General features: G+C 38.0%; 2 protein-coding genes across 4 annotated transcripts in view; one reads left to right on the top strand and one right to left on the bottom strand.

Annotated features, from left to right (window-relative positions):
• Positions 1 to 11,716, top strand: part of LOC139936703 (coronin-7-like) — a 45,475-nt gene extending 33,759 nt beyond the window's left edge. The window contains exons 18-25 of the mRNA XM_071931579.1: positions 1,130 to 1,215; positions 2,940 to 3,081; positions 4,337 to 4,426; positions 6,268 to 6,384; positions 7,104 to 7,239; positions 7,852 to 7,943; positions 9,613 to 9,699; positions 10,583 to 11,716. Coding sequence (XP_071787680.1) covers positions 1,130 to 1,215; positions 2,940 to 3,081; positions 4,337 to 4,426; positions 6,268 to 6,384; positions 7,104 to 7,239; positions 7,852 to 7,943; positions 9,613 to 9,699; positions 10,583 to 10,591 — 759 coding nt within the window. The 3' untranslated portion in view covers positions 10,592 to 11,716. The remainder of the gene's footprint in view (positions 1 to 1,129; positions 1,216 to 2,939; positions 3,082 to 4,336; positions 4,427 to 6,267; positions 6,385 to 7,103; positions 7,240 to 7,851; positions 7,944 to 9,612; positions 9,700 to 10,582) is intronic.
• A 153-nt stretch (positions 11,717 to 11,869) lies between these two features.
• LOC139936704 (ubiquitin-fold modifier 1) lies at positions 11,870 to 16,683 on the bottom strand. Of its 3 annotated transcripts, none has more exons than XR_011786002.1 (5): positions 15,266 to 15,339; positions 14,854 to 14,911; positions 13,850 to 13,889; positions 13,133 to 13,315; positions 11,870 to 13,001 (listed from the first exon to the last, which is right to left on the bottom strand). XR_011786002.1 is itself a non-coding variant. In XM_071931581.1 (5 exons), coding segments are annotated over exons 1-5 (261 nt in total). In that variant the 5' UTR covers positions 16,618 to 16,683; the 3' UTR covers positions 11,870 to 13,211. The 3 variants fall into 3 exon arrangements, 2 of the variants coding, with proteins under 2 accessions (XP_071787682.1, XP_071787681.1); XM_071931581.1 differs by adding an exon at positions 16,616 to 16,683 and having other exon boundaries at positions 11,870 to 13,315; positions 15,266 to 15,322; XM_071931580.1 differs by having other exon boundaries at positions 11,870 to 13,315.
• Between the last annotated feature and the right edge of the window lie 181 nt (positions 16,684 to 16,864).

Here is a 16,864-nt window from a genome sequence, read left to right as displayed (position 1 = left end):
TATTATTATTATTATTATTATTATTATTATTATTATTATTATTATTATTATTATTATTATTATTATTATTATTATTATTATTATTATTATTATTATTATTATTATTATTATTATTATTATTATTATTATTATTATTATTATTATTATTATTATTATTATTATTATTATTATTATTATTATTATTATTATTATTATTATTATTATTATTATTATTATTATTATTATTATTATTATTATTATTATTATTATTATTATTATTATTATTATTATTATTATTATTATTATTATTATTATTATTATTATTATTATTATTATTATTATTATTATTATTATTATTATTATTATTATTATTATTATTATTATTATTATTATTATTATTATTATTATTATTATTATTATTATTATTATTATTATTATTATTATTATTATTATTATTATTATTATTATTATTATTATTATTATTATTATTATTATTATTATTATTATTATTATTATTATTATTATTATTATTATTATTATTATTATTATTATTATTATTATTATTATTATTATTATTATTATTATTATTATTATTATTATTATTATTATTATTATTATTATTATTATTATTATTATTATTATTATTATTATTATTATTATTATTATTATTATTATTATTATTATTATTATTATTATTATTATTATTATTATTATTATTATTATTATTATTATTATTATTATTATTATTATTATTATTATTATTATTATTATTATTATTATTATTATTATTATTATTATTATTATTATTATTATTATTATTATTATTATTATTATTATTATTATTATTATTATTATTATTATTATTATTATTATTATTATTATTATTATTATTATTATTATTATTATTATTATTATTATTATTATTATTATTATTATTATTATTATTATTATTATTATTATTATTATTATTATTATTATTATTATTATTATTATTATTATTATTATTATTATTATTATTATTATTATTATTATTATTATTATTATTATTATTATTATTATTATTATTATTATTATTATTATTATTATTATTATTATTATTATTATTATTATTATTATTATTATTACTACTTTGTATGTTTGATATTGATAGGAAGGTAGCGGACCAGAAGGGACTCGAGGTGCCAGGATTCTATGGGTTTGTGGAGATAGCTTGCTTATGGTGACTGGATTTGGAAAGTAAGTCGAGCGTTAATAAGAAGAAATAGACAGTATTTCCCAAGCAGTTGTGCTATTTTTGGTTTCTTTTATATAATAATAATAGTGGCTTCTTATATTGACCAAATTCACCTGACGTCATCAACAGAATAATCTTGGATGCGCCATACTGGTGGTCAATGTCACTATGTGTTATTCAGTGAAGTGCTCATTTTAGGCGACGCAGCGTTTACACGTAAACCTATTGACCACCAACATGGTGAGCGTGGCACAGTCGCCATGTCTGACGTGCGTGCAAGGGGTCAATAGCGGTCATATCCATAACTCAGTGACGCTTAGGGCGCTTTAACATACAGTATTTTCCTGTAAGGCACCTGTATGAGGGACTACGTTTGAATTATGAGATCTACTCCTTTAGTACCATGTAATAGTTTACAAGGTGCTGTGGTGCAAAATGCTAACAATCAAACCAGGAACATCTGGGCGAACCCCTTCTCTTTTTTTTGTCTGTATAATGGAACATTAATGGCCTCTGGAATTTAGTAGGCAATGATTTACTGTGCATGAACTGTAGTGTTGTGCTCATGTTCTGTGTTTTGAACTCGTCTTTATAATAATAAAAATAATATTGAAGTCTTACAATGTATATAGCGCACGTATCTACCAACAAGTTACTCAAGGCGCTGAGTATATACAAACTTTCAGAAAGATAGGTTATTGCAGTGATGAATTCTGAGACCCAATTAGTTAGCACCTTATGAGGGTTAACAAGGTGCTACTGCGCAAACAGCAGCCCCAGCCAGGAACACCAGAGAACGCCTTCTCGTTTCGATAAGTGTACTGGGTTCTTTTACATGCAAAACACGACACATGGGACACAAGTGTCACGGCTTGGGGATTCGAACCCACACTCTGCTGATCAGAAACACCAGAGTTTGAATTCTTTGCTCTTAACTTCCACGCTATGCCCTAATACTTTGCTTGTCAGTGTAAACTGATGGAACATGAATAGTACAAAATTGAAACGGAATGCCTAATCCAAGGTAATACACTGACTAATGCTGGGCGAATAGTGAAAGTTTGTTATTCGGATACCGCTGGCCAACTATCCGAAATTAGCCGGATATTCGAATAGCTTTTTTGCCGCTAGAGGGCGCTATTAAAAAAAAAAGAAAAAAAAATATTTAAAATTAAAAAAAAAATATTTTTTGCCGCTAGAGGGCGCTGTTCGTTTGTGAATGAGATCTTATGGGCGGATTGATATTAGTTTTAGACGGTGTCACTCAGTTCATTCATAAAAATGACCGGATCTAATTTAAAGATGACGATTTGCTTTTTCTTTTGATCGTGATTGACTCTACGTGAAGGAAAACTTTTGTAATCTTTGAACAAAATCTGTCGGAAATGTCATTGTTTTAACTCTTCACGGAGGTGAGCATAGTTAAATACTTAATTTATGCTGTTTTATGCTGTCTTAATAGGAGTTTCATAAGGATTCAGACAAAACATTCATATCAGTTGTCGCCCGACGTCCGCAGATATTCGAATATTAAAGAATATCCGGTTACTTGGTTGTAATTACAGAACTATCCGCAGTTACAGATAGGAAAACCTATTCGCCATTAACCGGATATTCGAATAATTCGCCCAGGCCTAACACTGACTTCGGCCCTACGTAGGGCTTTAGTCAGCAATTGGCGTCGGAAAGTGTGTAAAAGTCATTGTTTGTACACCTTGTATTTCAGGGGTAGTCAAGAGCGAATGGTGAGTGTATATTCAGTGCAGGATCTGAGTGGAGCTTTAGACACACTTTACCTGGACACATCACCAGCTACACTAGTACCATACTACGATGAAGATACCAATGTGGCTATACTAACAGGAAAGGTTATTATCATTCATTCACTGTCAATAAAAAACAAAGGGTGTGTTCGATTAGCTTCCCTGGGTCGACCTGGGTCTGCTCCCTGTGCGTTTTAATAGCTTTGACGTCATTCCAGGGGCTCACCTGGGTCAGCCCCAAGTGCCCTGCTTGTGGAACGGGTCACTTGGGGGCTGGCTGGAGGTTCATGACGTCACCACGAGAGGGTGAGTGATCGTTCGATTAGCTCTTGTCAGGGGCTCATCCGAGTGAGCACTGGGAGTCGACACAGGGAAGCTAATCAAACGCACCCTATAATAATAGACATTTTTACTGTGCTGTAAGCATGGGCGACTTGTGTGACTAGTGTCAACGTTGCAATAGACCGATCCATTAGGCTCCGCCTACGGCGCAAGTGTAAGCAAGAACACATGAGCCTTTCCAATGCCATTCTGCACAACTCTGCCAGGCGAGCCAAGCATAAGCGCACGCATGTCAGACTTTATTTGTCAGACTTTTGGTTGCGCAATGGGTTGTGATCGGTCAATACGCAATGGGGCGGAGCTTAATGGAGCGGTCTATTATTGATTGCTTATGTTGGACTACCATTTTTCAACTACTCTGTCAATCGTGCTGCCCCTACTACTACAAAAATAAACGTGACTACTGTACCTACTTGCTGAACCAATTGTGTCGCTCTCGACTATTCACGACAACATAATTTGCTTACAAAATCAGACATCAGTGGCACAACCCTTCAATCCTTTTAGTGTAAATCTTGCTATATTTGCAATATTCCGCAATGCATCTTTGCTATACTAATTGCAATCTGGTCTCGCAAGCTTATTGAGAATTGAAATCCAAATTAAATTTGAATCTTATATTTCCCCTGAAAATAGTTGATCAATCACTAATTTGAATCTATTTTTTTCATACTAAATAAATGAGTGGTTCGACAATTAACACCCATCTCAGACGGGCGCTCCAAAGTCGCGCCGAACAAATTCTGAATTAAGTACATGGAAAGTTTGATGTCTGAAACAACCTGCTAGAAGCGACAGGACCCGCTAGAAGTCGAAAGATTGCAGTCCTTCGGAACGACTCTGGAGCCCCTTGGTTTCGCCTGTCTGAAACCAAAACTTATTTTGGTCGACCTAGCGTCACTCATAATCTATTTGGTTTGGCGCGACTCTGACGTGCCTGTCTGAAATGGGTGTGTTAGATACAAGAAAAGCAATCTTTAGCAGATTGATGTAACATTTGTATTTTGTACCACTACAGGGAGATACATCAGTCATAGGACTAGAGATCCTGCCACAGCCTCCTTACTTCTTGAACTTGGCTCCGTTTCAGAATTCTGTACCACATCAGGTAGGTAGTACATGTAGATTCCAGGTTGTAGGTACCAAGTAGTAGGTTCCAGGTAGTAGGTTCCAGGTAGTAGGTACCTGGGAGATACATCAGTCATAGGACTATAAATCCTAGCACAGCCTCCTTACTTCTTGAACTTGGCTCCGTTTCAGAATTCTGTACCACATCAGGTAGGTAGTACAGGTTCTAGGTAGTATTTCCAGGTAGTAGGTTCCAGGTAGTACATGTAGGTACCTGGGAGATACATCAGTCATAGGACTAGAGATCCTGCCACAGCCTCCTTACTTCTTGAACTTGGCTCCGTTTCAGAATTCAGTACCACACCAGGGAGGTAGTAGGTTCCAGGTAGTAGGTACCTGGGAGATACATCAGTCATAGGACTAGAGATCCTGCCACAGCCTCCTTAGTTCTTGAACTTGGCTCCGTTTCAGAATTCTGTACCACATCAGGTAGGTAGTAGGTTCTAGGTAGTATTTCCAGGTAGTATATGTAGGTACCTGGGAGATACATCAGTCATAGGACTAGAGATCCTGCCACAGCCTCCTTACTTCTTGAACTTGGCTCCATTTCAGAATTCAGTACCACACCAGGGGTGGATTTCACAAAGGTAGTCCTAACTTAGGATGGGTCCTAGGTAATGCTAAGAGATAAGACCAGTCCTAAGTTAAGATAACTTAGGACTAGTCCTAGGTAATGCTAAGAGATAGGACCAGTCCTATGTTAAGATGAGTATCCTAACTTAGGACTGGTCCTACGTGTATCTCTTATCCTAACTTAGGACTGGTCCTATCTCTAAGCATTGCCTAGGACTAGTCCTAAGTTAGGACTACCTTCGTGAAATCCACCCCAGGTAAGTAGTAGGTTCCAGGTAATAGGTTCAATTTAGGTTTCAAGTCCTATGTAGCCAATCCTTCTTTGTCTTATTGTAACATAATGAAAAGAATCAATTCAAGTAAAGTTTCTTGCTCGCCGTACACTCGGGGTTCAATGTTTGTATACATTTTAAAGCAAAAGATTACTTTTTGCATTTTGTTCTAGGAAGCTTGAAGACACTGGGGTGGATTTCACAAAGTTAGTCCTAACTTAGGACTAGTCCTAAGCAATGCTAAGAGATAGGACTAGTCCTAAGTTAGGACCAGTAACTCATCCTAACTTAGGACTGGTCCTATCTCTTAGCATTGCCTAGGACTAGTCCTAAGTTAGGACTACCTTTGTGAAATCCACCCCTGGACACCTTTGGTAATGGGCTGATCCGGCCTATCAATCAAACTGTGCCCGTTCACCCTATTGACCAATTACAGCAAGGAGTGTGGTCGGACAAACTCGGTCATGCGTGTGCGTATATTTGGCAGACGCAGCAGAAACGTGCAGAATGTCTTTGGGAGTGCTCGTACACGTGTCTTGCTTACGTGCTCGGTGGGCGGAGCTTAGTGGAAAGCCGGAACGGTCCCTTGTCAAAGACCAGTCTTACCACTTGGTGTATCTCAACATATGCATAAAATAACAGAACTGTCAAAATTTGAACTCAATTGGTCGTTGAAGTTGCGAGATAACAACGGAGGAAAAAAAAACCGTCACACAAAGTTGTGTGCTTTTAGATTTTTATTTTTATTTTTATGCAAGTCGCCAGACAAGGCCTGAAGGCCACTTCAAGGTGTGGGCCACAACTATTTTATTCCAGAGGCTGTTGCCACCTACTCCTAGGGCTGAAACATGGTTACCCCTTTTACAGTATATATGGATGTAGGCTTGGGTATCAGATGCTTGATTTTGAGACCTCAAACGTTTGTTGGCATAAAAAGTGACAATTTATTCTACTTTCTTGTTTTGTTTGTTTACAGGCCCTGTCTTTCTTGCCTAAGAACATGTGCAATGTGAAAGATGTTGAGTTTGCTAAAGCAATGAGGTTAACACAGACCAGTATTGAGCCCGTCTCATTCTCAGTGCCAAGGGTTAAGGTAAATATAACTACAATTCTTGTATCGTTGCTGTTAGAAATTGCATCATACTATAAGTTATCACGCAAGAGTGAGTGGAATACTGAAAAATATAGCGCTTCAGCGTCCCATAATCCAATGAGGCCTCACAGGTACCCATTTACCCCTGTTGGAGAGAAGCAATTATAGTAAAGTGTCTTGCTCAGGGACACAAGTGTCGAGACCGGGACTCAAACCCACACTCTGCTGGACAGAAGCATCAGAGCTTGAGTTTGGTTCTAATCTGCTTGGCCACGACCAGAGCAGTGATCTCGCAAGAGCAGTATGCGATTGCAGAAACCTGAATCATTACATCATTCCACCATGACAAACCGTTGACATGATTAATGGCTTGTCCACAAGTCTATAGAAGTGCTTGGCAACGACAGCAGCTTCACACGAGAGCAGTGATCTCGCAAGAGCAGTATGCGATCGCGGAGACCTGAATCATTAAATGATTCCACCATGACAAACCATTAATGGCTTGTCCACAAGTCTATAGAAGTGCTTGGCCATGACAGCAGCTTCACACAAGAGCAGTGATCTCGCAAGAGCAGTATGCGATCGCGGAGACCTGAATCATTACATGATTCCACCATGACAAACCATTCATGGCTTGTCCACAAGTCTATAGAAGTGCATGTTTATTTGACCATGATAGCTTTTAGTGATTACTAATGTATCTTATTTTTGACTTTCAGAAAGAATATTTCCAAGATGACATCTTTCCTGATACGAGAGTGAAATGGGAAGCAGCGCTATCCGCCCAAGAATGGTTGGCTGGAAAAAATGCAATCCAAGGCAAACTAAGTCTGTGTCCACCTGGCATGAAACTATGTAAGCATTCAATGTAATGTGGACCCTATAAGAGGGGTAAAACCAACTCGTTCCCAGGGGTGATCGATCTCGCCGCACCATTTTTACCCAGCATGCCTTGCTCGCTCATAACCCATGGAATTGGTTAATTTAAATGTGCTAGAATCTTGCACCTTTTAATATGTGCCTGTGGTTCATCCTTATTATGCGCATGTCTTCCATCTTAAAGAATTTATTTGTACGTGTTTGTGCCATAAGAATCGCGGGCGTGATCATACAAATATCTTTCTAACGTGTCTAATGCATTACCAAATTTATGAACCAATCAGCGTTGTTTCTCAGTACATCTCTTCCAGGGGTTAGTGATTCCAGGGGTTAGTGGTGAGAGATATTGATACAGCACGTTGCCCCAAATCTTAGCATTATCAGCCCCCGATTTCACGAAACTCATCGTAAGTAGCGACGCATCGTAGGGTTTGCGATGCGTCGCAGACCTATAAGACACGTCGCGGCTGCGACGAGTTCGCAACTTACGACGTGTAACTGGTCGCAACTTGCACTTGCGACGCGTCGCAGCGCTTCGTGAAATTGGGGGCAGGACTGTTAACAATTATTACTCCTTTTCTTCCTCAGTGAGTTCAATTCCTAAGATGGCTCCTGCACCTAAGAAATACATGGCCGAGGTGGAGTTATCCTATAAGACTGATGAACAGAAGAAAGAGGAGGTAAATATTATCAATCGATATCCAGCAAGAAATGGTCCATCAATTCTGCTCCTTCTGTACATAAGCGGCATGTTTCCCAACAAGTTCTGTTGATTTGTAGATACTATTAAAGACACTGGACACTATTGGTAATTGTCAAACACCAGTCTTCTCACTTGGTGTATCTCAACATTATGCATAAAATAACAAACCTGTGAAAATTTGAGCTCAATTGGTCATCAAAGTTGCAAGATAATAATGAAAGAAAAAACACCCTTGGCGCACCATGTTCACACGAAGTTGTGTGCTTTCAGATGCTTGATTTCAAGACCTCAAGTTCTAATTCCGAGGTCTCAAAATCAAATTTGTGGAAAGTTACTTCTTTCTCAAAAACTACTTTACTTCAGAGGTCTCAAAACCAAATTTTTGTGGAAAGTTACTTCTTTCTCATAAACTACAATACTTCAGAGGGAGCCGTTTCTCACAATGTTTTATACTATCAACCTCTCCCCATTACTCATTACCAAGTACGGTTTAATGCTAATAACTATTTTGAGTAATTACCAATAGTGTCCAGTGTCTTTAAGCTGGATTTTGTGAGGGGTGTACTGATGGATACTGTTGGTGAAGTTTGCGTGTGTACTGACCGTATATTGTTTGTGTACACGGAAACCGCTAAGCCCCGATTGTGCACTGGCATGCAAACATGCTTTTAGCTTCCTTATGAATTCCTTCCATTTTGCCAATCTTAGCATAAACAGTATTCATAAATACCTGAGACAGTTTATCCATTCTGATTGGTCGAGAGGGCATCACGTGGGGGTGTTTAAACGGATGATATAACACCAGTAAAAAGTGTTTAAACATGGGCGTGACATGCGAGCATGCACCTGTGCTTATAAGACAGTTAATTCATTCCCATTGGTCATCACGCGATACGCGCGACGCGCGACGCGCACTCCAATCTCCTTATATAAGGTATTATCACCAGAGGGCCTTAACATTTCATAGCTGGAGGGGTGTTTTCCTGAGGGACTTTGAGTGACCAGAAGAGGGACCTATTTCTTTAAAGCCGAATAGGTCCCTCTTCTGGTCACTCACAGGCCTGAGTGGGAGTAGATGTGCACTATTTACCCAATTAATGTCAGTCAATATGTGTTTTATAAGACACCTCAGTCTTAAGAGGAATAAGAAAAGAAATTTGGAAAAGAAAGGAACTTTTTTAGGTTCACTGTTCGCGTCAAGAGAGGGCACTGTAACCAGTCAAAAATTAAAAGACAAGCGGGCACTAGTTCCCGCAAAACATGCACGCGCGATCACTAGACTATATAAGTTCATACCACATGACAGTGTTTCAGCCAACCAGAATACAGAACAAGCAAGAGGTGTGTTATAATCAACTATAGTCCCTCGCTTGAACTTGCTCTAAGAACATTTTAAATAATATATGTATTGTATATATTTTAAAGTTGTGAGTGGAATTGAATGTACATGTACATGTAAGCTTAGCTTAGAAATCCCTATTATTCATGTATGTAAAAAATCAGTAAGTTTTGGCAGTTCAATTAATGTTTTCCTAAAGATAAAAAGTGCAACATGAACAATCATTTGGAAAAAATTCTGTAGTGAGTTTTCAACAAAATAATTAGTTGTGCTTTGATAATCATCTGATTCTTGTTTATTTTTTAAGCTGATGAGTGCCTTCTCTGACAAGCTTGCCGCTAAGAACGAACCTTTACCTCAGGAGCAATTTGAAGGGGTGGATGAAGATGAATGGGTGAGTGCAAATTAAACAATCATTTCATTTTCATCTTCCTGTATTGACCCAATTCACCTGACGTCATCATCAGAATTATCTTGAATGCGCCATTGTGGTGGTCAATGTCACTGTGCGTTATTCAGTGAAGGAACCATGGTGTTTACAGGTAAACCTACTGACCACTAAAATGGTGGGCGCGGCAAAGTCGCCGTGTGCGACGTTCGTGCAATAATGAATGCTTAGTTAAAGAGCTTCAGCAGGAATAGCATCCAGGCTCTGGAGTTCACTTCCTGAAAACCTCGGGGAAGTACACAACATCTCCATTTTTCAGCAGCAACTGAAGACACACCTGGGCCCAATTTCATGGATCTCCTTACCGTGAGCACAGAATCGTCACTTACGGAAGCAGGAAATTCTGTGCTTACGCCAAGTGTATTTCACAAGTGAGCGGCGAATTTTGGCTTGTGTGCGTGCGTACTCCACGGTACTAGGCATTCTACGCTTACAAGGCAAGCGCAGAAATTTGGCGCTTGCACATAAGCGGGGAATCGTGATCGTAAGCGCGGAATCCGGCGGTAAGCAGAGCCATAAAATTGGGCCCTGTTCACACTTGCTTTCCCTACCAATTTGGAACTCCCTCTTGTTCCATCTTGACCGGCGCCTTTGAATAGTTTTCTACAGATGAAAGTGCGCCTTTACAAATGCAATGTTATTATTATAACCACAAGTTCATTCAAGAAGAATCAACTTTTTGACTAAGAACCCACACTCTGCCGAGGCTTTGCCTCGGGAACTAGTTTGTCAACTTGCAATACCTCGGGGAGCTAATTATATCGACTAGTAACCCTCAAACCATGTCATATCTGTATACTTACACAATCTGCTTTGTTTTGATTTATAGAGCGATTGATGTGTGGACTATCTGCTGTAGTAACAATGATCCAGCTAGACTGTGACGGATTGTATCTTGCTTACATCCAAATAAGGACAGTGCTGAAGTTGGTTATCACAATTTTATATGAATATTAAAACTTTGTAATTAAGACTCGCAATTTTTTTTTATAGATATGAATTTATATTACCGGTACTTAGTCTGGCAATGGAGGCATTTGCCACTCAAATGAAGACGGTCAGAGCATACTGATCGAAACATTGAGTTGTTAACCAAAGGCTTTTTCAGAACCTACAGAACTCAAAAAAGAGATATTTTAATTGAAAATATAAATAGTTAAATATTTGTTGGAGATAAAGTCCCATGCAGAAATTGATCAACAAATTCTGATGTTTTTGTTTTATTTTTGTTTTTCTTCATAAAATGGTATATATTATCGACAATGACAGTGCGAGGAGGCGGTCTTGACTGTCAGTGGGAGGAGCTCGGTCATTAACATATAGTCTTGGTGCAAGACGTTTCTCCCTTGGCTGAGTCAGGTTAGTGTATACGGGCTATCGATGCGGGCGCTGTTGGCGAGTTGGCCGCGCTGTGCGTGAAAGGAAATGAGAAACGTCTTGCACCAAGACTACATTAACAGCAGCCAGCCACCAACACTCTCATTACTATGAGCAAGTTAAAATTTGCACCAAGGTAAAATAAAGGTTGACCATTTTGACTCGAGCCCATGGGACCATTGGTCGACTACTGTAGTCAACCATTTGGAACCAGCCTCGAGCCCATGGTTTCTTAACTGAAGCCGATTTCACGAAACGCTAGGATTAATCCCAACTCGAGTTAAAGCGAGTAAACCGTCCTAACTTAGGATGGGTTAAATGCGCTCTACGTATTTGGATACGGAACTGAACCCATCCTAAGTCCTAGTTTGGTGAAATCAACGGCTGGTCCCATAGCCTGTTCCATGCTAACATGTCACCCCATGTGTAAAGCCCAGAGGGGGACCAGTGAAACTATAGCGAAAATGCGGAAGGCAATGGAGTATTAAATATTGTAGTACCGATGGTTAGACTAGGCTTCTAAACGAGTCGTTGAAGTGATCAACCAAAATGTGCGCTATCGAACTTGCTCCTTGTTGTGAAGACCAGCTTGTCACACTGTTATAGCCTATTTAGTAAGTTTGCCGTTATATAGGCCGTTGAAATATATCGCAGCTTTAAGATAACTATGCAATTCAATGTGACATTGATTACATAATCTGCATGTTAAAAAGCAAAACAAATCAAACGAAATAAACTGTTTAAAAAGCTTCTTGGTACCCTAAACCAAAAGGGTAGTTATTGTTTTTATTTGACTTGATACATTTCTTTAAAAATGTTGAATCTCGTCCTACCGTTTAAGGTAAGATTTGTGAATCGTTTGGGAGAAGAAACTCCTTGGGCAAAATATCACTCACAAACCAAACTTTTAATATGTACCAATAGTTTTATTGAGATTTTTAAGAGGAATTCGAGGTCAGATTCAATTGTTGGATGTACCCATTTTCCATTTGATAGAGTCCTCATTGCAGGGGGGAAAAAGCTTCTGACCTCATATTAAAGTATTGTATATTGCAGATTATTCGATACTCTCCCAGTGCGGAATTTGCCAACATAAAAATCGTCCAATGACATCATTCTGGTAATACATGTAATTGGTCATTAAATGTTTCTACAAGGAAAGTTTGGATGAATCCCATCAAGTCAGGAATGAAACAAAAATTCCTTGTACATTTTTACCAGAATTACATTTTAGGATGTTGGCAAATTTCACACTGGAACAAGGGTACCGAATACAACGGCAACCTCACAAATGGTGTAATTACATCATCTTATTGTGAGGATATTAGAAACTTTGTTTGTTCCAAACTCATGCAAGGATAATAATACAGAATTGAAAATTTGACCTCATGAATAGTGCGACAAAATATTACAGTTATTATATTTTAAACAGGAGACTATTTTATAAATAATATTAAATCTGGTTATTACTATGATTAAAATCAGTTTCAAAAGAAGTTTCAAAAGATGTTTCAAAAACTAACGTTTCTTTTCTAGGGGGATAGCAATACGTGTGAGAACACAGAAATTGTGTCCTTAAGCAAGACACTTAACCATTGTCTTTCGGATGGGACGTAAAGCCGTTGGTCCCATGTGTTGTGTCACGCATGTAAAAGAACCCAGTGCACTTAGAGAAGGGGTTCGCCCCGGTGTTCCTGGCTGTGGCTGTTGAATGCGCCGTAGCACATTGTAAACCCTTATAAGGTGCTACATAATTGGGTCTCAGAATTCATCAATTCAATAACCCGTGCCCCATGCAAAACTTCTATATTATTATTATCAATATAAACCACAAGGGAAACTGACTGGGTAAATTTGTAAATGATTTTTGGGGTTGAACAAAGAATTGACTAGAGTGGCATTCGAACCAACGACCTCCGGCACCTTAATCCGGAGGTCGTTGGTTCGAATCCCACTCTAGTCAATTCTTTGTTCAACCCCAAAAATCATATTATTATTATGGTAAATATTGGAATGAGTTTACTTTCCCCCAAAAAATGTTAACATGGTGCCTTTCCTATTTATAAGAATGAAGAAGTGAGTCATTGAGAATGCCCCACTCTGTCCCTTGGTATAAGTCTGAGTTCTGCTCCATGTTTCAGGAAGACATTGCCAGCACTCTGGGCTGGGTTGATCCCTATTCCATCTGGAGAGAAAAAAAACATCAACATCACAAACGGCATCAAGTTCAATAGATATAGTATTCCTTCTTGAAGGTAGTGGACACTATTGGTAACTACTGGTAACACTATTGGTAACGAGTAATGGAGAGCTGTTGATAGTATAAAACACTGTGAGAAACGGCTCCCTCTGAAGTAACATAGTTTTTAAGAAAGAAGTAATTTTCCACCAAATATTTGAATTTGACTTTAAGACCTTTTAGATTCTGAGGTCTCAAAATCAAGCATCTGAAGCACACAACTTTGTGTGACAAGGGTGTTTTTTCTTCCATTATTATCTCGCAACTTCGATGACCAATTGAGTTCAAATTTCCCCAGGTTTGTTATTTTGCGCATACATGTATGTTGAGATACACCGAGACTGGTCTTTGACAATTACCAAAGGTGTCCAGCGTCTTGAAAAAAAATGAAGTTAAGCATTTTTAAATTGAATAATGTAATAAATTACACACAAAAAGTCTAGAAACATTTAATTATTTATTTGACACTTTGGCTCTTACCATCAGTTATGATTGCACTGGTTGCAGCTGGTACTCGGAACTAGTGAAAAACAACATCAATCAATGTATCAGGAAACATGAAACGTGAGTAAAATGGGCAAAGCTCAAAGCATGGGGTGTCAGGTTCGACAGGATAAGAGCACCGAACTCAAGCTCTGATGCTTCTGTTTAGCAGAGTGTGGGTTTGAATCCCGGTCGTGACACTTGTGTCCCTGAGCAAGACACTTAACTATAATTGCTTCTCTCCACCCAGGGGTAAATGGGTACCTGTGAGGGTAGAGATGGTTCTTGTGATTGGATTAGCCAAGTAGCGCATAGATTGCGCACAGGCTGTATACTCCCCAGGGAGCTGAGATGGTTTAAGGAATGATTTATGGCCCAGCGACCAGGGGTAATAATGTCGGAAGCGCTTTGAGACACCCCTCGGGCGTGAAAAGCGCTATATATAAAAACGGTCTATTATTACATTTTTTGGACATGACATTTGACTACTCTTTACATTTGTAACGCCTGTGAGTTTTGGGTTCCCATCAATGTGTTTTTAGTACCAAATAGTCAACTAGATATTGTGTAAAAGATGTACAGGTACATTTGACAGAATTTCTTGCAAATTTGGTCTCTAGAGCACAAACCATGGCGTTACGGACATTACATCTGGAGCGTTTTGGACATTACACTTTTGGCCACTGTTATCTTTCAGAAGAGCTGAAAAAGTGTTGAACAATGCAATTTCTTTGCACTTAATCATCCAAATATAGACTGTCTTCACTCTTCATTGAGTTTCAGTTGAAAACTAAGCTTTTATACAAAGTTCATTTTTCACCTTGATGTACTCATTTTCTGTGGAATTGCCGACCTCCAACTTTACTCCATAGAATATGTTCAATATAATTTTATATCCAATGGAAAATGCAGCATGGAATATATTACATTACGCACAATGCAAGACCAGTGACGTGTACCAGCCAATAGAAAGGATTTATTAATGAAATTTCCTAAAATACCTCTTCAGCGGTGAACTGCAATACAGCTGTAAATGGTGTACTCTCTGGAACACTTAACCTAAAATAAAGAAAAATAAAGAAATTACCAAGTTAAATAAATAAAATTATAATAACAACTTTGTCTCTGCTTTGTTTTAAAATCCTTTCAATAGTGACTTAAGCCAGTGGACACTATTGGTAATTACTCAAAATAAACTTACTTGGTAACAAGTAATGGGGAGCTGTTGATAGTATAAAATATTGTGAGAAACGGCTCCCTCTGAAGTGACATAGTTTTTGAGAAAGAAGTAATTTCTCAGTAAAGTGGTTGTTTCTGTAAAAGGAGTTCGGTTACAAGAGAGTTAAAAGAATGTGGATATTCTTGTAATTTAACAAAAGTTCAATGTCCTGTATTTGTAAATGATATACTTACACTTTGAATGGTAATTTTGGATCAGACGTCAACGTTATCTTAAATGTAACTTTCGACCTACAGAAAAAGTGCATAAAAAAAAGGTTACAACAGGTGTACATTTGTGGGAACAATTACTATTGCAGAAAGCTTTATAACTAACTATCGCTGAAAGATACAACAAAAACTTTCAAAAACAAGAGTGGTGTGTCGACAAATGCAATAATGCCCAAGTGACAATAATCTTATTCAACTTGAGTTTGGATGGACAACCTTTCTGTTGTTTTAGCCACATAGACTAGAGTTGTAGCCATGCAAGGCGACCTGCCTAGCGCTGACAATCTTCGCCCGCCACTCAGAGTCCTCAGACCTGAACAAAAAAATAGACTTCTGCGGTGCAGCCCACCTTAAAACTTCCTGCCGGGCTCAAAATTTCCTGTGGGCCTCAATATTCAAGGTGGCAATGGCCGTAGATGCCCCTCTTACTGGCCGACGTACCCCTGGAAAAATTTTACTTTTGGCAGCTGTGCCCTTTTTAATATTTTACTCAATGGTACATGATGAACTCCATATTCCTCCCTCGCCCACCACTTTGCTTCCCATAAATAGTTATCACTGGCAATTTTTCTAATAAGAAAGGTGGCACAACAGCTCCGTAGTGATGTTCTGACCCAAGGGCGCGAGTTAAAGTGACGTTAAATGCATCCCGACAAATCACAGCTGTTTGCAGATAAAAAGTTTATAAAAACACTCTTCATTTATTGTGCCTCAACAACATTTCGCGGGCTTCACAATTCTACTCTCTCAGATGGGCTTTGACATCAGAAAATAAAAGTAAATGGCAAAACTGTTTGTGATTCTGTTAATCAAATAAAAATTAAATTTCAAGTCTTACGTGAGTGACACGAAGGTTGTCAATATCATCTGCAAACCACCCTGATTTGTCGGGATGCGTTTGTAAAATAACGTCACATAAATTTGCACCCTTGTTGGGTCAGAACATTACAGTCACTACGGATTCCCTGTTGCAACGCCTTTCTTCTAATCACTCAAGTCTTTGTACCATCCTAGTATAGCTACTATATGTCATGTATGTATAGCTGAATAAGGAGTTCACCATTGAACTTTGAAGATTGAAGATTGGTTGGAGTCTTCAACCATCCTCCATCATCATCAGATCATCATTCATGTAAATGGTTCAACACTCACTTGACATCATGACATGCTTGACTCAGTCACAGTCACACTCATCTCATCGATTTAATAATAAATAGACACAATATTCTGAAATCATGTTTGCAGCACAACAAGTACGAACATTATCAAATAAACATGGATATTTAGAACCAAACTATGTCATAAAACACTTACATATTGTCCACTCAACCACTCACTTCGGTGTTGTGACTAGCAAGCTCTATGTGTGTCGAAATCAGATCCATATGGCGAATTGTGCACTAAACTTTTTTTGATAGAGCGCCCTCCTCCGTCAAGCCTGAACCCATCCGAAGCCGTAGCCGATTGCGGCTGCAGCTCCGCAGCTATGGCTATGGCTGGACGTTAGAGTTCCAAGTCTGTGATTGTGGCTTTTAGTCTACCCGATAGTCAACGCATTTATCA

Source organism: Asterias amurensis, chromosome 4 (genome assembly GCF_032118995.1).
Source record: "Asterias amurensis chromosome 4, ASM3211899v1".
Taxonomy (NCBI): domain Eukaryota; kingdom Metazoa; phylum Echinodermata; class Asteroidea; order Forcipulatida; family Asteriidae; genus Asterias; species Asterias amurensis.
This window is presented reverse-complemented; position numbering and strand designations above follow the sequence as displayed.

Bases quoted from the DNA above. Each gene is read 5' to 3' on its own strand.
- LOC139936704 (XM_071931580.1), bottom strand. From the start codon at position 15,339: ATGCACTTTTTCTGTAGGTCGAAAGTTACATTTAAGATAACGTTGACG. The intron at 14,912-15,265 runs GTAAGTATATCA...TCTTTATTTTAG, and splicing joins CCAAAATTACCATTCAAAGT to GTTAAGTGTTCCAGAGAGTA. The intron at 13,316-13,849 runs GTAAGAGCCAAA...TTTTCTCTCCAG, and splicing joins CAGTGCAATCATAACTGATG to ATGGAATAGGGATCAACCCA.